The 23,038-nt window shown below is 36.1% G+C and overlaps 1 protein-coding gene across 1 annotated transcript in view; it reads right to left on the reverse strand.

The window, feature by feature from the left end:
• KIAA0825 (KIAA0825 ortholog) overlaps positions 1 to 23,038 on the reverse strand; it is a 355,397-nt gene that overhangs the window by 189,071 nt on the left and 143,288 nt on the right. The window contains exons 14-17 of the mRNA XM_012644751.1: positions 19,401 to 19,809; positions 15,107 to 15,266; positions 10,517 to 10,679; positions 8,642 to 8,732 (exon numbers count right to left, since the gene is read on the reverse strand). Coding sequence (XP_012500205.1) covers positions 8,642 to 8,732; positions 10,517 to 10,679; positions 15,107 to 15,266; positions 19,401 to 19,809 — 823 coding nt within the window. The remainder of the gene's footprint in view (positions 1 to 8,641; positions 8,733 to 10,516; positions 10,680 to 15,106; positions 15,267 to 19,400; positions 19,810 to 23,038) is intronic.

A 23,038-nucleotide genomic window follows, 5' to 3' on the forward strand; every position in this document is an offset into this window, starting at 1 on the left:
ATTTTTTATTGTGAGGAGTCAATAACATGATTTTAAGTTGTTAAATTTAAAAAATAATGGTGTAGAACATCCCTTAGATTTATCATCTAAAATAAATATAAACAGAAACGCTTCAAATGGTTACAACTGGAAGGGGACTTGTGTGATTGAGGGGCTGGGGATGGATCTTTTATATTTCATATCTTACATTCCTGTACCATTTGAAATAATACACATATGTATATATTGCTTATAGTTTATTATAAGACAAATTTTAAAATTATATTAATAAAAATATTTTGGAAACAAAAACATCTTTATTTTTAATTTTTTTTTACCAGATCTCATATTATTAAAAAAAAGAGATCAGATTTAGAGCTATTCCCCAAGGTACATCAAAGTAAGAGTTATAGTGTAAGACAGTACTATAGGTATCCTAACTAATTTCATATACAGTACATCACAAAAGTACTACAATACATATTAATAATATTATGAATGTTACTATATAAAGTGAACATTATTGGTTGTCTCTCAGATTTGTTACTATAATATTTAATGGTTTTTAGTAGATATTTAATAATTATGTCAAAGTAAAAAGATCTTCAAAGAGATAATTTCTTCTTCTTATGTTGATACAGCAACATAAACAAACTGAGATATTCCATGATGATCAATAAGCCCTAAAGTAGTCAATACTCTTTTTATCTTCAGTCAGACTGAATCAATGGGCCTATGACAGCTACTCCTGGTGGAACCTATGCTAAAACTTTTTGCAGAAAAACATCACAGAGGCTTTTAGGTCTGAACAGTATTTGACAAGGGGAAGACTTAAAGAATAGTCATTGAAAACAGAATGTATTCTATACAAGCAAGTTTTTAAATAGTTTTTGATCCACTGCAAGAACCCAAAAGTGCCAGTATGTGAATGCATAATTAGGCAGAAGAAAATTCATCACAAAGTGAATTTTGGCTCAGTTTGACAGGCAAAAAATTCTCCCATGGCTGCTTTTGAGAAAATTATTATACCTTCCTTTCATCAAAATGTTGCCACTTCTGCATTTCTGTCAATAGCATTTAACATTTATTTAGGTTGTCTGTTTTCTACTACACTAAAGTAGTGGAGACATTTATTTAAATTGCAACCCTGTTAATTTATATAACACATACCCATATAATCTCTCCATATGTAAGAGAATCTTTCTGTCCCCACTGTGGTGGCCACAGAATTGCATCACTCAAATCTCCTCCCACAGTTAGCATGGCTGACTAATGGCCCCAGCTGTCATTCCTCTGCACCTACCATGGTATTTGTGCTGAGGCCGTGCTTCTCCCAGGCTGCTTCCAGGCGGTGCCTGAGCAAGGTGGAGGTACTAGTGCCAGCCCATTCCTACAAGGCATGGGACTTTTCTAGTAGGTGGTTTTAGCTCAAGGAGTCCTCCTTGACCTTGTCAAAACTGTCTTAGAACTACCCTCCTGTCTCAGACTCTTCCTACCCAATTCTTCTTCCCCCTCTCCTTTTACAGGTATCAGATCAGCAACTCAGTCTGAAGATCTCTTCCCTTGCCTATTCCTGCTTCCTCCTCTTCGCCCTGCATGTGCATTTCTCCCAGAAACAACCTCTTGCACCTCTAACCGTATTTGACATCTGCTTCTTGGAGGATCTGAAGTGACAGGTTCACTCTCTGAAGAAAAGGTAATCATAGCATCTGTCTAACTTAAGAATACCTGGGCCACACTGTCTCCAAAGAAGAAGTATTACACCTACTTTTGTGCAAATTAAGCATAGATTTTTCCAAACCCCTAAACTTTCTTTGGAATGTCTTTTACATCTATAATGTATAATCTCTTCCTCAGTCTCTACCATAATCTCTAACCTGTCTTCCCTCCTTTCAGTTAGCCCGTCCCTCTGCTCCAGGTGTTACTAACCTCCTAAAGTAGCTCTCTGTTTCTGTTACTCTTTTGCTTAAAGGATTTGATGATTCCCTCAAGTTTCTGGTTAAAGTCCAAACATCTTAGTCCTCAGGCCCTCCACAATCCCATAGTGACCTTGCCTCTCAAGTTTTAAGTAGAACAAGGCTCTTTCTCCAAGGCTACAGACAAAAAGGAAGGCATTAGAGATGATAAAAACAAAATTTAAGTTTAGGAAGGAGAGTTGGGAGATTCCCATTAGATGGTTTTCATCTTCCTGGTAAGATAGGTGGTGGCAAGTCAGTTGCTGAGAGGGATATAGGAATTTGAAGAGGGGCATAACCAAAGGGAAAATTCAAAGTGGATTAAGAATTTTGCAAAGTAGCATAAAGGGCCCTTTGAAGGATCTAACATTCACTAGTAAACTGTTACTATATTCTCAATAAATGCCTTTCACATAGCAGATGCTCAAAAATGTTTGTTGAATGAGTAAAGTAAGCAAAGCTCTATAGAAACTCTACAGAATTACTAGACAGAAGTGGTTAAGGATGAGGACTTAAGGCAAAATCTCAGCACTGTCACTTAGAGCTCTGTACCTCTGTGCCTTAGTCACTTTACCAGGAAAATGGTGATAATATGGGACCCATGTTATGAAGTTACTGTATGAATTTATAGTTAAATATGTGTATATGTAAATCACTTAAATGATGCCTGCCATGTGGCAAGTGCTCTGTTTGCTATCTTCATTATCACCAGTATTATTGTAGTGAATATACAGCTAATACAGAAAAATTGGCCAGAAGTATGGCGTAGTAGATAAAGCACCACATACAAAATCAGTCGTCTTCATTTTGAGGCTTTTATTTTTTATTTTCTTTTAGCTGCCTTGGAATATCTGTGACCTTGGGCCTATTATTTAATGTTTTGTAACTTCGCTAGTACCTGTCTCTTGTTAACATGGTTGCAGTAGGTTCATAGGAGATTTATGTGAAGGTGCCTTATACACCAGAAAGGACGAAAGACATAATACAAGCTGCCCATCAGGAAATAACACACATTTATGCATTTATTTGGTTCATGTACCAAACCCTTTAGCCTAGACATTCTGAGGACCAGAGTGTTAAATTTATACATCCTAAATACATATTAGATGATCTCTGTGCAAAAACCATGTTGCTGTAAGATTTTAGGATAGGAGAAAAGCCTTCTCTTGTTTGGGAAGATATGGTGATGATGGGTAGAGAGTCACTAGGTGGAGGCCTTTGGGTGGAGGAGAGAAGAAAAGTGTTTTCTAGGAAGCTGGAGCATGAAGAAAATCCCAAATTTAAATGTATATAACGGCTGAGAGGTGTACACTCATAAAATCAGCATCTCCTTTTTGTTAAACCCACCTCTCCATAACCAGGCAGCCTGCTGCTGCACCAGGAATTTACTGCTGTGAGCAACTATAAACATTGTGCTAATGGTAGCACGGCCTAAGAACGGTCATTGGAGAGTGCAGTGTATGCAGTTTGAGGCCAGAGACAATATTTTTTACTCACTACACACCACAGGGCACACACTGTAATCTGATATAGGGTAAAGGTACTTTAATAATTATTATTATTAAAAGCAAACAATCAACTCCACAGATCAATGGCTCTTTTAAAACATGTTTTCTAATCTCTGTTTCCTCTCAGATGTATGGTTATTGTCCGCCTGGAAAGGCCCCAACGTGACAGCCAGAAATCTGCCACCACCACCCCTTCTGCTGTTCCTGCCATCATATTTAATTGTGTTTGCTCAACTCGAAGCCAAACTCATATGCAGTATATTTAGATGGTTAAAACAGCATAGCACTCAACTGTATTCACAGATTATTTTCAACCCCACAATTCTTGGGAATTAGTTTGGAATAAATAAGGTAAAGAGAAAAGAAGCAACATAAATTTGTGCCAGTGACAAAGAAAACAATATCAAAATGGCAATCTGGAGATTCGCCATGAATGAAGGAATGGAGTGTTCCTTTTGGTGCACTCTCCTGCAAATGCAATCACCGTCTCATTCGCTAGTCTGGATTTATTTTAAAGTGGCTGAGAACAAAAGCAAGAAACTAATAGTAAGAAACTGTGAAAAGTACCCTTATTATTTCAAAAGATCAATGTAAAATCACTGTACTTATTCTTATATAGCATTAAAGGTAAAGGTGTAGAACTGATATATATGTTGATTTTCTGAACCGCTAGAGAGTCTTTATTTTCCACAATGGCAAACTTTCTAAGTCAAAACACATATAACATTAATATATGTTCAGGGTCTCTTTTCTGATGTGTCAGCTACTATATATTTCTTCAAATGCCTCAAAAATCACTCACAATTAATTTACAAAGGCTTGCTTGGATATTTTTGTCAGCTAACTCCACCTTAAAGTTTTCATCTTGCATTTTTAGTGTCATTTAACAAATGTAAACCGTATCACCCAAATGTCAAAAGATTTATGAGTCACGGAATAAAGAACAGACTTTGTTGCAGAAGAGGTTATGACTTGAATTGGATCAGTTAATTAAAAATAAAGACCAGTTTTCTGTTTTTTTAATCTTAGCCAAATTTCACATAACAATAATAATAACAGCAGATATTTTAAACATGTAGAGCTTAAATAAACTGATTTTCATCCAAATTTGGAAAATGAAGAGAATCAATATGCAGGTAGATAATTTTTTATTTGAGATTTTCCAGAGTATACTTCTTGTACCTACATGACTATTAATCAAACATCACATTTAGAGAATACCTACTCTATGCTTATCTGTCAGGAGTTGACTTTTTCTCTGCATTCTTATTCCTCATTTGCTTGTTAAGTAATTCAACAAATATTACTTACAACTTACTATGTGCCCAAGATCTGCTCTAGATACTGAAAGCACAGCTGGAATAGGCAAATAAAGTGCTATTCTCATGGGGTTTACACTCTACTGTAGAGGGTAAGATTAATAGACAATAAGCAGAAAGTAAGATTTTAGATAGTGGTAACTCCATTACGAAAACACAGTAGAGTAGAATGCTGTAGTGTCCTGGAGGACTACGTTAGATGGGTGATAAGGAAAGACTTCTCTCGGCAGCTAACATTTGCCCCATATGGACAAGATGGCACCAGCTTGAGGGAACTGTAAGTACTAAGATCCTAAAGTGGAAAAGACGTTAGAGAATCCAAAGAATATGAAGAAGACAATCTACTCGGAGCACCTTGAATTGTATGGAGGTGCTCTGAGATGAGGCCATGTAGTGAGCAGAGGGCACATCTCTGCCAAGGACTCTGGTAACTACTTCAAGATTTGTTCTGCCTTTGGAGTTTCAGAACACAGAACCAGTTTGTGAAACGAAGGCCAGTATTGCCTCAGATACAGATATCCTTGGCACCACAGATTTCCTCTTTCATGTGGCTGAACTGTCCCTCAAGCCTACATCTCTTGAGACTTTATCTCCTGAGTGGTTCATTTAACCTTTTGACCCTCCTCCTGGCTTATTTTCTCACTGTTTGTCTTCCAGATCTATAGCCGGCTGCCTGGTCTCTGACCTGGTATTTGTTCTGGCCTTCACTATTGGTTTAGGACTGGAGTCTATATAACCCTGGTGGTCTGAATGCTTAATCTCAAATCACCAACTCCCTACTAATCTTTAATGAATTTTACTATTTCCTTACCTGACCAGACACCAATACTGCTGCTATGTTACTACTACTGAATATGTAACAGGTGGCCCTCTGTATCACATCAGTGGATTCAACCAATCATGGATAGAAAATATTCAGAAAAAAATAATTCCACAAAGGTCCAAAAAAGCACAACTTGAATTGCCATGCACCAACTACTATGCTGAATCCATGCAAATGAAGTGATGTGTGGGAATTGTATTAGGTATTACAAGTAATCTAGAGAGGAATTAAAGTATACAGGAGGATATGCATAGGTTATATGCAAATATTATACTATTTTATATGAAGAGAATTAAGGATGCACAGATGTTAGCATCTGTGGGGGTCCTGGAACCCCCACGAATACCAAGGTATGACTGTATTGTACGTTCAACTTTCAAAAACACTTCCATATACTTTAGGACTCTTGATTGTGTGAACAATCTCCATGAAGTAGCTATATAATTTTCATTATTCCATTTTAAAGGAAATCTAAAGTCAAAGAAAAGCTCCTGAGAACCCAGGAATCCTGCTTCCCCATCTCCATCTTGTTTGGGGGTGAGAGAGATTTGGTGCACTCTAGGCATCTTGGAAGAGTAAGTCCACAGATGGTCTGCTGATTATATTGAAGGTAAAGATGAGGCACAAAGGAATTTAAGAGGTAGATAGAAAGGATTCCCTTCCTTTCTCTTGAATTTGTTCATATTTGTGTATTTTGGTTCACTTTATAACATTATGTCCTCAAACAACTTTTGCAGCCTCACAGATACACTAGATCACAGTGTAGAGATAGACTAGTACAAATGTATTACCAATAAAGGGAGCAAAAAGAGAACAAGTGACTTATCTGATTGGTGAATTTGGGAGAAAAAACTGAGCTGCTCTGAAGTCTTTCCTTTGGCTTTACCTAACCCCAAATACCATAATTTTTAGATGTTGGGTGGCATATATAACTCTTATTCTAAAAGCTCAATGTTCTGTGTTCTCATTTTCAAATGTGTACCTTTCAGATAACCAATGTTGTCAAAAATTCAATGCACTATTTTTTTAAAAATTAGCATCTTCAGATAAGTCCAATCAAGAGAGTGTCTTAGAGAAAATATTAATAACAGAAACAATTTTCTTATTGGTTCAATATTAATCAAAACTCATAAATAACATTCTTCAAATAAATGGGAAAGTGATAGAAGAGATTAAAAACTCTCAGGTGTCTTTTATCCTTCTAAAGTAGATCAATTAGGGTCATTGTAGCTTGTGGTGTGTGGTAGTTTGCAGTAGAATGCTTTTCATACCATTCTTTAAAAACTTAAGGTTCTTATTAAGATGAGACTCTAGCTGTTTCTTTTAAACATTCATGACCCTTTTTCCAAGGGAACTGCTTGACCTGTTATTTTTGGCTAAATTTGTGGGGATTATTTTCTCCCACTGACTCTTGCACATATCTCAGAAAAATGCACTTAAATAGACAGTGACCTAATTGAGTACATCTAAAGTTGTTAAACAAAAATACAATATGCAATTCTGGTTAAAACACAAATTCACCTAGAAGTGAATATTATACAAAGCAAATACAGTAAGTTTTGAAGGATGTGATGTCCCTAGAGTACCTATTTAGTAGATTGGAAGCAGCAATTCATAGTTGAAAAAAATTAGCAAAATATAATACAGTTAATCTATATAAACTCAAAACTTTCAAAATAAGAAAAAACATTACTTACCTTTCCTAGTTTGTTTCCAGACAGACATTTAATATTGTGTAAACATAATATAATTGAAGGTTCAACAGAGGACCTGGCCTCTTCTCCACCGACCCCACCTGTCACCCTTCCAAACACCTTCGGGACAGTACAGGAGCACCTTTGGGGCTTGTGCACGAATAGGGTGCATTTTGGACTGCTGCCTGCAGGTAGTAAGCTTGCTGGGAGAAGGTTTTGTCCTTGATTGAAAAGCTTCTGGGTTGTTCAACTTTGATGGGTGGGTGAGCTTAATTCAAGGGTGAAATAGTAGAAATACCATTGTGACCACATATCTGAGCTATAGCTTTTATTCACAGTAAAGCTGCCTTTTTTAAAAAAAAACTTCTTCTGGGAAATACTGCAATCTCTCTCTTAAGATATTTTCTTATATGCACCCAGATTTCTCAAGAATTATTTGACAATTCTACTATGTCAATGTCATTATTTTCTTTCAGGAAAAATGATACATAATATTTTTGCATAAAGATAGGGAAATACATTCTATATCACAAAGACCATGTATAAAATCATTCTCATACTTAGCTATTAGCACACAGATGACACTTAAACAGTAAAAGGAGTCTCATACAAATATATCTTATTTGAAAATGTGGTATTTAATAGAAAAATCTAATTTTAAAGGTTACACCTTACAGTGCTCACTGAAACTTTAGAGGTATAAAAAATGTTAATTAATCCTAAATAGAAAGACAATGTTTATACTTTTGTGTAAAATAAATGACATGTGTAGATCCCTGGGCTGAAATCACATTATTGAGTTGTACTGGTGTGTGTGTAAAATGATATGCAACCAAGACTGCAGAAAGACATTGCCAAAATAACTGGCCAAACAGTGAAAAATTTAATCATGCCAGTTTTATTTATATGTTTCCCTGATTAGACTAGTTGATTTGCCTTGGCATTTTATATGCATTCATTAAATTGTTGTAAACAAAGGTATAGTATTATAATGACATTCAAGTCAATAACTTGTGGTGTTTACAATAGTGAATTATTAAATACTTAAAATCAAAAATATTTAAAATTCAGATTAAAATCAACTAATTTCATCTCAGAAACAAATTTGACTGCCTTTTGCAAATGTTCACAATAGAAAGCAGCCTTTAGAAAGTGTACTCATATAATTTTAGCCATATTTTTTTAAAGATGAAAGACTGAAGAGGAAATAAATAAAAGATTCCCTTGCTGATGAAATGTTTTACTTTTCCCAAAAGTACACTGGTAAAATGTGTTTGTGTGTGTGTGTGTGTGTGTGTGTGTACACCCCTCCAACCCACATTCCCCACAACTTTTTCCCCAACCAGATCCCCAATTTTATTACCTGTTTTGGAGAAGTACACTGAAGGTCATCTTATCTAGTCCCAGATAATTTGGCAGCAAATTTGCCCAATTCCAGTTCCATTTTGTGATGGCTGACTGTTGATAAATGAGAAGACACTATTGTTAGTTATTAATCAGAGTTAATATGATCAGTAAATTAAAGCTCCAGCTGTGATAGACTAACCAAGAAGGAGGGGGGTCCAGAACAAGGACTTAGACAGATAACATCAATCACGTCCACAGAAGAAGGTTTTTATTCCAGTAAGACAGCAATTAATTTATAGATCCATTTGGGGATGTAGTCATTATTTATAAAAATATAAATCAATTTCTTGAGTCGTTATTCTTCCAAGTGTTAATGGCATTTGCCCAACAAGTTTCTCTGAGAGGCCGACTTTGAAAAGCAAAGCAAAATAATTGGCAACTTTTTCATATATCAATTTATACTTGGAGTTTTTTAGCACCCAAAAGTTTAATTAAAAAAAAAACAAACTTAGACTCAAATTATAAGACACAGCTTATTTATAGTGTGTTATTAATGTTAGTCTTTTGGTTAAGAAAATGCTTTAAAGGGAAGATTATAAGGACCTGTAAGTGTAAATAATATAAATGATTCTTTTTTTTCCCCATTAATAGATAATTTCGCAACAGAGTAAGGAGAAAAATTACTGCGAAAAAGAATCTCATAACTCAGAAACTCAATAAAACATGCCATTTTATTTAAATGAAGTAAGGAAAATCTAACAGCCACTATAATTATTTATGATTTGGAGCAATCTAATGTACAACACAGGAAAGCAGCCAATAAACTTGAACTTATACAATATATTTGGTTTTAAAGTATTATAGATGCTTATGTTCCTTAAAACAAAATAGTTTTGGTAATAAGAGTCCAAGTTGATGTTTAAAGTCTAAGGAGAGCTATCCCCCTGTCACCTGCTGATTAATTGAGCACTACTATCCTGTCGTAGAGCAGGAGAATTCTGTCCCGGGTTGTCAGCATTTGAAGGTCTTACTCTACTACAGTATTGATGAATGTAGACTAGGGCTGTAACAGGCATGGTAAAAATATTATCTGCATGCTGAATTAGGCCATTGTTTTAATTCTTATTTTCATCAGAGCTCTAGGTCAAGCAATCCTTCTCTTCTGCCCTGTTAGTTCAAATCGTCTGTCAAGAGGTTTCTGGGAAAAGACACCAGAAGAATGAACAAAGCAAAAGCAATTTGAGATTTCAAATACTTTGGCAGAAAGATGATCTTTTTAATGTAACTACTGAAAATGCAGCTTAAGCAATGGCACAATCTGACATTAAAAAATATGTGGTGTTTATCGCATTGACTTTATTCCAAATAGCCTGGCTTTTAGATCATTAACAAATTCATTTTAAATTTGGGAATGTGTCTAGGGTTATAAAAAGCAAATTTACCTCATGCCACTTAAAATAGGAGCTCAATGCTCCATTTATAATTAATTTCAAACTATTTTCCAATTTTCCTGATACATTTGTATAGACTGCAAGGAGTTTTCTGAGTGTGTGTGTCGGGGAGAGAGGGTGGCAAGGGAGGGGAAAAATGTTACAAAATGCCTGGTTCTTCCTCCTTCTGTAGACACAGCCTAATAGATGTTCCCTCTGCCCGTGGTAAACTGACCTGGTCAAGTTAAGTTTTACAGACCAAACATATGAATCAGTTTGACAAATAGAGAGAAGACAAAATAACTTTTAAAAGTCAATTTGTACAGACCATGTAAATAAGAACAAGGCCTTTTGCTTCCTAGCAAAAAAAGCTTTTGAGTAAATATTCAAACACAAAGCATTTTCTCTCACTTGTGTAAAGAAATGACACATTGAAATTAAATTTACCATTTAATTTCCACATACCTGATCTAGCATGTTTTCACTAAACACCTTATAGACATGGAAAGGGTTAAAGGCAGAAGGCTGATCTTCCACACTTCTCAAGGTCGTCTTTAAAGGTCGGGTGGGTAATGGCTTTTCCTCTGAACCATTCATACAAAGCAGCTGTTCTTTTAAATATTCCTTCAAGGAAAGAAAATTACAAGTCATGATGGTAAGAAGCATACATTCTCTTTAAAAATAAACCGATCAATATCCAAATTTACCCTTTCAGCACATTTGCTAGATTACAGTTTATTACTTGCCTTAGGAAGAATACATTTTCAGAGGATACATAGCAGAGTACCAGTCAGCAATGCAATAAACCCATCAAAAAACAGGTTTACCTACTATACAGTAGAGATTAGAAAACCATTTAACAAACTCTCATATAATGAATGTATGATTGATATATCAGGATCTTTTTAACAAGCATTGTCTAGTCATTGGTTCATGTATTAACATTCTGGTTACCAAAACTTAACTCTGATGCATGATTATGCAACAGTACAAATTGCTCATTTATTAAGTGTAGTTGCTACCTACTCTGGGCTCAGCAGAGTGCTGAGCACTCTGATATTTTACTACAAGCAGTCTCATTCTATGCAGAATTAATTATAATGCAAGCTCCTAAATTCTATTTTCATCCTATGAACTGAATAATGTCAAGATTCAATAGAAGCTCAAAATTTGTCATTCTAATCCCCCAACTACCAGTGCAGGCCTGCACAAAAAAGTCAATCTAGTGCTTTATATCTATATTTGTCAATCTATTTACTTTATTTTCCACCCATAAATAAATAAGGTGAACAATCCTAAAGTATTCTATGAGACTTTTTCTGGAAGACAACAAATTAAAATGACTAAAAGTCTCCCATCAACTAACAAATGCTTACAATTAATAAATAAGTCATTTAATAAGTAAAATATAAATGTTTTCTTGATTTTCAGTGTGTTACAATATGTTTTTCTTTGAGGTTAGGGTTAGGACGAAGTTCAGAATGTTAGAGCTGAAAAGGAATTCAGAGGTCATCTAGAAAACCTGTGCTACTCGAAGTCGGCTGAGCAGATCTGCAGAATTAGGCTCACCTGACAGCTTGTTAGAAAACAGATTCTCAAGCCTCTCAGAATCAGAGTCTACCTGTTAACCAGAACTCCCAGGAAAATGGGGGCATGTGAAAGTTTGTGAACTCTAGCCCAACACCACCCTCAATGGTTGGCTCTGAAAGGTCAGGGGACAACCTGAGGTCATACAGGGGTGAGTGGTAGAGTTGGGGCAAGAAGCCACATATCTGGTCTCAGTTCACTGTGAGTTTTCTTTTGCCACTGTAACTTTATGAATGCCCACTGTGATTGTGGAAGGCAAATTTTAGGTCCTAAAAACCTAAAAATCTAAGGAAACAACACTTAACAATAATAGTCATTTCTTAGACTTGCTTGTTGTAGAGCATACCTCTTTAGAAAGACTAATTCTTTAGAGTCTGAAAGTGACACACACGGACTCCTTTTTTTTTTTTTTTTTTTGAGACAGAGTCTCACTCTGTTGTCCTGGCTAGAGTGAATGCCGTGGCGTTATCCTAGCTCACAGCAACCTCAAACTCCTGGGCTCAAGGGATCCTCCTGCCTCAGCCTCCCGAGTAGCTGGGACTACAGGCATGTGCCACCATGCCCGGCTAATTTTTTTTCTATATATTTTTAGTTGTCCGATTAATTTCTTTCTATTTTTAGTAGAGACGGGGTCTCGCTCTTGCTCAGGCTGGTCTCAAACTCCTGAGCTCAAACAATCCACCCGCCTCGGCCTCCCAGAGACCTAGGATTACAGGCGTGAGCCACCGCACCCGGCCTCACACACGGACTCTTACTAAATATTATTAAATAATGATAAAGCCATCAGAAAAGAATTTTACGCCTAGATTTAGATCATTGAATAGAAACAAAATTTTTCTCCATCATGATTTATGTGAGTACAATTTTAAAAAGGAATACTCTATTGGAAAAAATGCTTTATTTTGGCTAATAACAATCTTTCTGAACAGATTTCCCCTACATAACTATATTTTGACTTTTTTTGTTTCCACTATTCAAAAAAGAGAAAGTGCGCTGTTGCGAATTGTGAACAAAATGGCGTTTTCTCTCTTGTTAATCTCTGCTATATTGACATTTGTCACTACCCCTTCTTAAAAACCTTAGATTCTTTTACTGTGACATTGCTTTTATCAGGTTTACCACTAATCAGGATATTTCTTTAGAAGATTTCCGTTCTCTCTTGAACATCTTCCCTGTGCAGTTACATCAAAGCTTATTTCTCTAGCCATCATTTCTCTGCTTCTCTTCATTGAAGAGCTCTGCCGGTCTGAAGACCTCAACTCCCACACCCACTGAAGACCACCAAATCCACGGCACGGCCTGTCTCACTTGTGCTCACGGCCAGGACCTTAACTACAACCGGACTTTTTTGCTTGGACATCTTACCTTTATCTCAAAGACAAAGCGTCTTTAAACCCATTTTCCCTCATAACTTCTTTTTTTATCAATGGCACACCCATTCTTCCCCTCACCTAGGCCTGTACCCATAAATGCTTCAGTATTTATACTACATTTTTGAGTAATATTTAGCAGCACATCTGAAGGTGCTAAAGTCTCATAGCACTACTCATCAAGCAAGCAAACGTCACATTGCAATTTCACCTACTGCATAGCAATACCTCACTGATAAACGCAGTCGTAAGTACTATATTAGTCACTTAGTCTCCCTTGTGTTGTTTGGGCTTATTGCCTGTTTTTTTATTAGTCACAAGGCAAATGTCTCTTATTTCCTCTGTCTCTAGCCTCACCTAACATTATGCCTCTTGCCTTGAAGCAGCCTCTTGGCTCATTCGGCATAGCAAACTGCCAGATACTTAGCTCTGCATCCCACCTGGTACACGTTGGCATAATAGTAAATATAGTCAGTTGTAACAAGAGAAAAATCAGAACTTTGAGTTGGGGTATCAAAATGTGGTGACAGCCCAGTGAAGATCTCATAGCACACCTGCTCAGAACCCCTGCCTCAGAGTTATATGATTTCTACAAGGGAAGAACAGCCTTTGGCTTTCCGGAATATATGAAATGACTAATGGCCCATAATTATCCAACTTAACTTTTGATGGTTTTGCTTACTGGGAATTATTGACTTTTTTTTAGTATTGTGGTGGGTCTTTTAAAAATAGGACTATTCTATCAGTTTGGTAATCTATACTAGCCATTACCATCCTCGGAGCTATTGTAACACCACTTTACTAAGGATATGAGGGTGACCATACTGCAATCTCTCTTCCTGAGGGGTCACTACAATTACTTGGGCCAATGTGGGTGGCCAGGTGAACATACCAATGAGTAACATGACTTTGCAATAGAGGTCTTTCAGTTAGCCAAGGCGAGGGGTTCCAGAGTTCCCCAAATAGAAACCCTAAGCAAGCTATAGGGATCATTAACAAGGGTGAATATGTTGTGTCACTTTGTAACAATTACATACTGAGCTCAGATGCCTTAAGGACAAGGTCATTTCTCATAGCTACAAATTTCTCACATCCCTCTCAGATTATCATTGAATACAATGTTATGTCACCAGTTTATTGACTGGTTGATTAGCGGTATGAAACCCAAGAAATAAGATTAACTTGAAGTAACTTTTAGGTAGATAATAGTGGCCAGAACACTTATACAACTGAGATGTAAAATGCTGTCGTAGAATTTAATTCACTTCTTGGAAATGTGTGGTTTTTAAGAACTATATTATTGACATAAAACTACATATTCACATTATTCAAATTATACAATTTTTACTATTCCAAAGAATACATTCGTATGTTTGCAAATATAAACATAATTACATATGCCACACTCTAATTCAGATACAGATGTTCAAATTAAAAACCTGATTAAGTCAGAAAATGTGTGTTGTTTCAAGTAAATATTAATGGCTGAGATAACCTGCTATTTACATTTTCGCTAAAACAGCCAAAAAACGTGCAAGGTCAGAGGCTTAACTGAGCAAAGAGATCGATGAGCATAACATTGGTTCTAAACAGTGTCCATGCATTAATGAATTTTCTTGGGTTAATCTGGTTGCTCCCCAATATAGTTCAACATTCTTCAGAAATTTTTTTCATTATGTAAGAAATACCCAACTTCCCCAACACAAGTATGATGTTTTCAGGAAAAGAGCTACTACGTTTTTCTTTGGAAAATTCTTCATTTTACAAATACCAGATTTTTAACATCAGCTTAACAGTCACAAACTCACAATTCCCAAACTACTCCTCTATTCTCTACAATTCAGAACTGAACTGAGTTTATGAGCCATGTTATCGTTTAAACCATATAAATAAAATCTACATTGTTTCGATGAAGCTTTTTCTGTACAAACGCAGAACAGCCGGGGCTCAATAGATTCTATTAATAACGCGATATTGAGTTTGGTATTGACTTTAAGAAGTATTATCACCTCCTTGACTAACCCTTAGCTGCCAGCAGACGCTGCCTCAGGCCAGTACACACCTAATTGCTCGGTAAAAAGGCTGTTTCCCTACCTCATTGAGCCGCATGATGTGATAAATTTGCCTCAGGTACTCGCTGCCACCTGGTTTGTGGCAGAGATCCAGGACCATCGTGTTTATTTTCTGCTCAGTCAGTTCAAGAGCAATATCTCCTTCTTCTAAGGCTGTGCTTTCCTTTATTGTCATAAATGCACTAAATACAAAGAAAGCATATACATATCAGTGATAAAGGATTGTAAAGACGGAAAATAATCACCGAGATTGAGAGTGAACAGCCGATGTAAATCCCATATTCAAAGCACCTGTAGAGATTTCACTCACATAGGTAGTAAGCCTCCCCAAACTGCTGCTGATCAGACACACAGCACCTTAGAATTAAGCACCTGAAAGTATTTTTAAAAATTGAATCATTTCTTTTAAAACATTTCTTTATTGCCTTTATACTCCTCTCTATAAAACATTTTCCCATTACTGCAATTGTTGAAATTGCTATAATCTTGGGATGAAAACAAAACATTTCTTTTTAAGAACATGTAAGAAATAATTTGTATTTTCTCTTTCAGGATAAAAAAGTATCTTTGAAGCCAGAAATAGCTTTGGTATTTTGTCTTTTGTAGATTCCTCTTTACACCTGTCGTAGAACACATTAAAGACTAATTGAAGTGTCAAAAGGGGGAGTCTATTATGCTAAATATAAGCTGAGAGCTTCATGGCAGGTGTGCTTACCACTGGGTATTTTAAATTGGCTTTTGACACTTGTTGGGTTTTAAAAATATATACCCCCTACTCCTCTTTCTTTCTGTAAAAGATATCATACTTAGCAAAAAAAGTCACTACTCTGATTATTCTTCAAGAAAAAGGGTCTACTATCACCACACCAGGAATATGCAAGATGCAGTTCTGAAACACTTCTTTTAGAAGAATCCACATACTTGTTAATTTTGAACATTATTTACATGGCAATACTTTATGACATAAAAACCATTTTAAACATCTCAAACTATACCAATGCAAAAAATAATTATGATATTTAACTTACATCATATATGCTCCACACTAATTTTCTTCTTACAATTGCTATTAGGATCATGTTAGGCTTTGCAACGTAAGCATTCTTAAGAAAACTCACGGTTTTCCACTGTTTCTCAGACTAAATGCAATTTACTGTGGTGTAATCAGCTGTATACTACAGTTCATTACTGAGATTTTGCCATGATTATAAAATTAGTTCTGCTAAGAGTCGGTGCCGCTGACCTGAAGACTGAACCAAATGATCCCCAGCTGCTGGACATTAACTGTACTATTGCTTCCACATGTAGCTTCAAAACATCCATCTCAAAAAAAAAAAAGGAACTTTAAAATCATACAAGCTTTGCTAAAAAATAAAGCAAATCCTACTCTGAAAAATTCTCTCTGAATATAGAGATATTCATTAGCTAGACAGTGGTATTTTTTAAGACCTTGTTACAATAAAATATGTTTGCAAATATCTTTCGAAGCTGCATACAGGTTGCAAGCAAAATTTCTTGTCAGGTTTTGTAGAGGCTGACATTGAAAAAGTTGAGACCCTCTGACAAAGGAGTATCTCACTGTCAGCCCCTGAATTGTATCCTTTCCTGTCCATCACTTTGCAGGTGAAGCAAATGATTGGATTCAGTCAATGCTATGATTAATGAGTTCCTCTCCGGATTTGGGACTGCCTATCAATCATGTCATTAGGGAGAATGTGCCCTGAAAGAGGCAGACCTTAGCCAAGGAATAACTGCATTAATCTTAATCTGTATATGCACCCAGCCAGCCAAGTCAGGGTCACCATGATGAAAAACAATAATCTTCAACTCGACAAATTACTTTGCAAAGACAGACATTTCTTTACTTTTTGGGCTGTGTGTTCTCCAGAATCTAAGTTGACTGTTTACAGCTTGAGTGTTACTACAAAGTGAAGGTTATTTTAATGAACAGTAATGCTTTCAGGCAGTATGCAAGACAGGCAGCACTTACAGCTGCCACCATTTCCACTGCAGTTATTTTCACCATTTCCGTAAAATCAAAGTTAAATCTGATACAAGTGGAAGAAATCTAGCTAAATGACATCAGGTAGTTCCCAGATAATCTTTATGAGGAATTAAGATTTAATTTATGTTAACAGAAGAACTATTAATATTTTAGTTTAAATGCTTAAATAACTATATATATATATACACACACACTTTTTTTTAAATATGGTAGAGCCAAGGTAACCCTCTACCTAATATAGACATCATGGTTTGAAACACATTTTTCCTCATAGTGTAGATCTATGAGCTAAATGATCATTGATTTGTGAGAAATACTTAGAGGGAAGTTCACTTCTATATCAGATAATCAATTTGAAATCAAAGTCTAAAAGAAACATTCCTATGGCACCCAAACTCTGCAAGAGATTGTTACGTAAAGTGAGTTAAGTCAAATTTACCTTTTTCAAATAAATGCAATAAATAACTTTAAATTTGCATTTTCTGTATGTGGATACCATTTGAGCAAATTGAGAAAGGCATAGCATTGTGCTAATTACATAATTATTCAGAATCTTCAAGGGCTATAACACATTTTTAAAATGAAGCAACTCTTCATTTTTGATGCATGTTGTAAGAAATAGGTAATCTTTTGGCTCACTGGTAATCAGCCAAATAGCTGGATAACTCCCACTATGGGAGATACCAAATGCATTGGTGCTGTTTATGAAACTTAAATTAAAATCAGCTTTTAAGGAAAAAACTTAACTTATGGATCCCTGTATGCAGCCCTAGGTACAGTACCCATTACTTTAAATGGATCTTATTTGATAGAGGGACTCCTAAATCAACAGTATCATAAATTTGACTTTGTTACTATAATCAGATCTCTTATTTTAACTCCTATTTTTTTCTCTTCCCTTTATAATCACTGCCATGGATAACGGCATCCGGCCTTAATCTTTTTAGTCATTGGATTAAAGCCTGTAAATTGGCATTGAACGCAAATATGAAGAAGGTTACTGTCAATGTTAGTAAGCATTTGCCTGACTGTTATTATTATTCTTACCCATGGGATATTACAGAAGTAAATTTTTAGAAGTCAGTATGACAAGAGGGGGAAAATTATGATTACTTACTTTTCCAAATTTGGATTAATATAAAATCTTATAGATACATAATCTTATAGATTAACATAGACAAGTAAAGACTCTTAGTTACTATAATACTAACCAGTAAATAGAGTTTATAAATAACAAATGCTTACTATTAATAGTTCCAAGCTGGATACTAAGAACTTTATAAATGTTATTAATATTTAATTTTTCAAAATAATTCTATCAGCTTCATATCACCACTGAAACTGAGGCTTTGAAAGATTCAATAATTTTCACAAAATGACCCAATTGCAAGGGATTTGTACTTGTCTGTCTGATTCCAAAGCCTGACCTCTTTATCACTTCCATGTACTAGTAAGAGTTACCATGTTTCAAGAGACTTTTAGTGGTTTTAGGCAGAAAGTTATTCTATAATAGTATCTGCTAGCAGCATTCATATATGTTAAAAGAACGGGGAACAGTGTGCGTGGGTGTTTTAAAAAAAGGCTGACTTCGTGATCTATAGACCATCTGAGCCAGAATTCCTTTATCAATATCATGCAATTCTATACCTGAAGACTAATTTTAAGACAGGAGGACTCTATGTACATATTTAAATTCATCAGGGACCCTTAAAAATCTTTGCGGTACCACAAATCACTTAGCTCTTGGTGACAAACCTATGAGAAGGCTGACATTTTCGTACAGAAACAGCTGGGTGTGTTTATAGCTGAAGTGTGATATGCCCCTGTTGCCCTCTGGGATTCTTACATTACCAGATGAAAAATGTGTACCTTTTTGACAATCAGGTACACAGAAAGCAATAAAAAGCCTTTTATATCCATTAATTCCTTCTTAATTTAATCTCCATGCCCAATCCATTTACAAAACGCTCCAGGCTATCCACTAGATACCTGTTTGCACACTGAAAAGGAGTGAAACTAAATTCTTCTGGGTTTAACTACCACCCTCTCAACCAGAAACCTTAAGACGGTGACTAAACAAGTACAGTATAATGTTCCAGTGTATCAATGGGGTTCAAATTTTAAGACAAGGAATGCCTAACAATCCAATTTTTAATGGGATACTTATCTTTTTCTATATTCATCAAAGTTCCCACAAATTTAGCAAAATACTACTGCTGCCCATCTGACAATATTTTGTTGTTGTTTATTGGTGATTTTGTTATTGTGAAAGTATTTGATGAAGTGCAGTGAAAGTAAAACATTGCTTTACCATTCAGTACTCAATTTCCTTGCTTTCAACAATTGGCCTTCAATCCACTTGGGCTTTTGCTGCTCGATGCTCTGCATGACCTTTTGGATCACTTGATTAGGGCTACTCGCCTGGTCTCCCATGATGCTTTCCAAACACACACACATTAAACCGAGTTTTTCTTTACTCCATCTGTCAAGGGAGGCACCTGTTAAAAGTTCCACAGTGTTTCCATCCTCAAATATCCGACATATAATTACAATCAAGTTCCAGACAAGCAGGCCAGCTTTCTTCAATTCAACAAAGTTTTTTGACATTTTTCTCTCAGACAGAAAAAAGAAGTATTTAATTGGGGGAGGCAAACATGCAATCACCGTAGGTAACTTGCTGATTACAATAGATAATGCCTGAGCGGCAAGCCTGGTGAAGCCTGGGGAAGAAAAGAAAGAAAAAGTATGATTAATATTAGCATTTGCGTTCCATCACTGCGTGGTTTTGTGTTGTGTGGGGATGTCTAATTTTTGTGGAGAAAATTGTTGTGAAGAGTAAGTGCTTGACATATTCCAACAGAACTCTGCCGGGGTCTCCTGCAGCACTATTCTAAAAGTATGATTAATATTAGCATTTGCGTTCCATCACTGCGTGGTTTTGTGTTGTGTGGGGTTGTCTAATTTTTGTGGAGAAAATTGTTGTGAAGAGTAAGTGCTTGACATATTCCAACAGAACTCTGCCGGGGTCTCCTGCAGCACTATTCTAAAATTCCCCAAATCACAAATCTGGGGTTTTTTCCTCCCATAAATGAAGATTAGAAAATTCAGAATTATAATTTATGTTTTTATCTTTTAAGATGGCAGCTCTGAAGGATCCAGATGTCCTCCTAATTTACGCATGCACAGGCACCCCTGCAGGGCCTCTTAGTAGCCTTTGATCCTCCTGATTCCCCCTTAAGCCTTTCTCCTCCTGCCTTGGAATTCATGATAGAATCATCCCAGCTGTTCCTAGGACTGGTTACTTTTCCTCTAGTTCTTAGCCTAACGGCCACTTCCTCAGAGAGCCTTTCCTCACCATCCCATCTACAGCAGTCCCTTCACGCCCTTCCCATCCCTCTCTGTCGGGGATCCCGATTTTGTTGACTTTGTTATAGCACTTCCCATCACCTACTGATTATCTCCTTTATCTGTTCATTGTCTGTCACCCTCCCCTAGAATATAAGCTCCATGATGGCATTTCTGTATCCCCCGCTCTCAGTACCTCATATGTAAGAGTTCAATACTTGTTGAGTAAATGAGTCAATAAATTGTTCCATGTTTACCTCTATTACTACCCTTTGCTCCTTTGTGTCCCATGCTAGTACCACTTTCTACTAACACCTTTTAAATGTGGGTATTTGCTAAGAAGTCCTTGCCCCTTGGCTGATCGTTCTACATGTTCTCCCTTGGTGCCATTTCTATGGAAAATGTATTGATTCTCCTTCTCTACATCACGGTTTCTCAACTTCAGCACTATTGCCATTTGGGCTTGAAAATTCTTTGTTGTGAGGAGCTGTCCTGTGCACTGTAGGATATTAAGCAGCATCTCTGGCCTCCACTCACTCGATGCCAATAGCATCCCCCTCAGTTGTAACAACTAAAAATGTCAGGCATTGCCAAATGTCCCTGGGAGCAAAATTATCTCTGGTTGAGAACCACTCAAGTGGTTCAAGAATCCTAAGTCTTGGTTGAAATCCTACAACTCCAGCTCCCTGCTGGGCATTCCACTTCTCTGTCCTTGTCACCATTAACTCAATATAACTAAAACCAAATTCACTGTCTTCCAAAATGGCTTGGCTCTTCTTCCTTCCTGTCTCCCTCTCTCCCTTTCTTTTTTTCTTCCTCCCTTTCTTTTAAATGTTCCTATTGATCCTTCATACCCACCCAGTGATCAGCATTGATAAATTTTCCTACCCCTGCATCTCTGACATACAGTTTCTCTTTGCTGGGACCAGCCTAGGTTACTGTCCTAGTTCAAGCTCTTCCTCACAAGTGGTACCTGGACTATCCAAGTATTCCCCTAACTCATCTCCCTGCTCCAGGCTATGTCTAGCCCCTTCCCTATACCGTACAACCAAATTGATATGAATTTTATTATCCAATTTCTCTGCTACAATTGTTTTAGCTAGTTTCCACTGTTACGAGATCAGTCTCCCGAGCCTTGCTAGCAAAACACTCCACAGTCCAGCATCAGCCTATTTCTATGAAACTTTTGTTTAAGACCTTCGACATGCTTTATCCTCTTTGCTTTTAGGCTTCCGAATATCTCATTACTCTCAATGGAATGCCCCTTCTTGTCATGGTTAAGGCATATTCTTCAACTCTGAGTTCAAAGTCCTCTTCCCTCTTATGAATTTATTTGAATGTATTATCTATATGACCGTTTTGGTAGTTAGGTCCACAATGGGCAATTTTGTGTCATCTTTTGTAGTATCACCTATTATCATTTGTATTATGTTATCTATATCTTTAGGAGTTGTCTTTACAGCTAGACTAAAAGCTCAAAGGCATGGGAAAAAAATCTCTTAGTTCCTTTAGTATTCCATAAAGCCAATGTTTTAATCCACTATATATATAATTAAATTTGAACATTGAAACTGAGTGAGAAGGCAGAAGACAACTTTGAGTAAAACATTTATTGTTTTTACTGAACAAAAATAATAACAAACAATGTAAAAATTTTTCCAAGATATATGTAACATTTAAAGAAGTCACTCTGCTCCAAAAAACTACACAGCTCTTGGAAAATATGTGTCTAATCTAGTGATTCTTTTGATATTCATGACAATGTAAGAATCAAATTTAAAAATTAATTAGAGCAGTCTTTATAAGTTTGTAAAAATTGGGTCCAACACATATTTGAATAATCTCATAAGACTCTTGTATTAAATGAGATAATAAATGTGAAGGTACCTAGTTCAGTACCTGGTAGAAAATAGTTCCTTGATAAATGTTTTCTTTTTATTCAAATAAATATGCTTAGGTGAGACTTAAAATATAGATAAAGAAAATTAAGAAATTCCCTTGTGGACCCCTACTCTTTGTGCTCTTAAATTATTTTAAATGTCTTATTATTCTTTATGAGTTTGTGAATCATACTCCCTGTTCTGTCAGGTATTTGACTTAAAAGATTATATCTTATATTCTATCCTAAAGAGGGTTTAACCACAGATACTGAGCAAATATTTGACAATGTAAGTAGATATTAGGTAAAGATTACCAATTTTCTCCTTCACACCTGCACTCTATTGATATTTTATAAACTCTGAGGACTCCAGGTACTCAAATCCCTAACTACTTCATTAAAGCTTAAGGCAAATTCCAATCAGAACCTTTAGGCTGATGACAAATTAATAAATCCATTCTACTAGTCACAAGGGCTCTGAATCTATGATGATGTTAACAACACACCAGGGAAGGATCTTTTAAGACCGCCACACACTCATTTTTCTGTCTTTGTTTAAATACATTGACTTCTAAGCTATATTTATGTATTAATAATATATTGTAAGAGCCATCCCAATTTCAGAACTGAAGTGTGAAAAAAATTATGTCTTAGGATGAATGCAATATGATATGCATATTTATGTATTTATCATGTCTTCTTTTCTATGTATGTACTACTATAAT

The sequence above is a fragment of the Propithecus coquereli genome, unplaced genomic scaffold (genome assembly GCF_000956105.1).
Source record: "Propithecus coquereli isolate 6110/MARCELLA unplaced genomic scaffold, Pcoq_1.0 Scaffold22, whole genome shotgun sequence".
Taxonomy (NCBI): domain Eukaryota; kingdom Metazoa; phylum Chordata; class Mammalia; order Primates; family Indriidae; genus Propithecus; species Propithecus coquereli.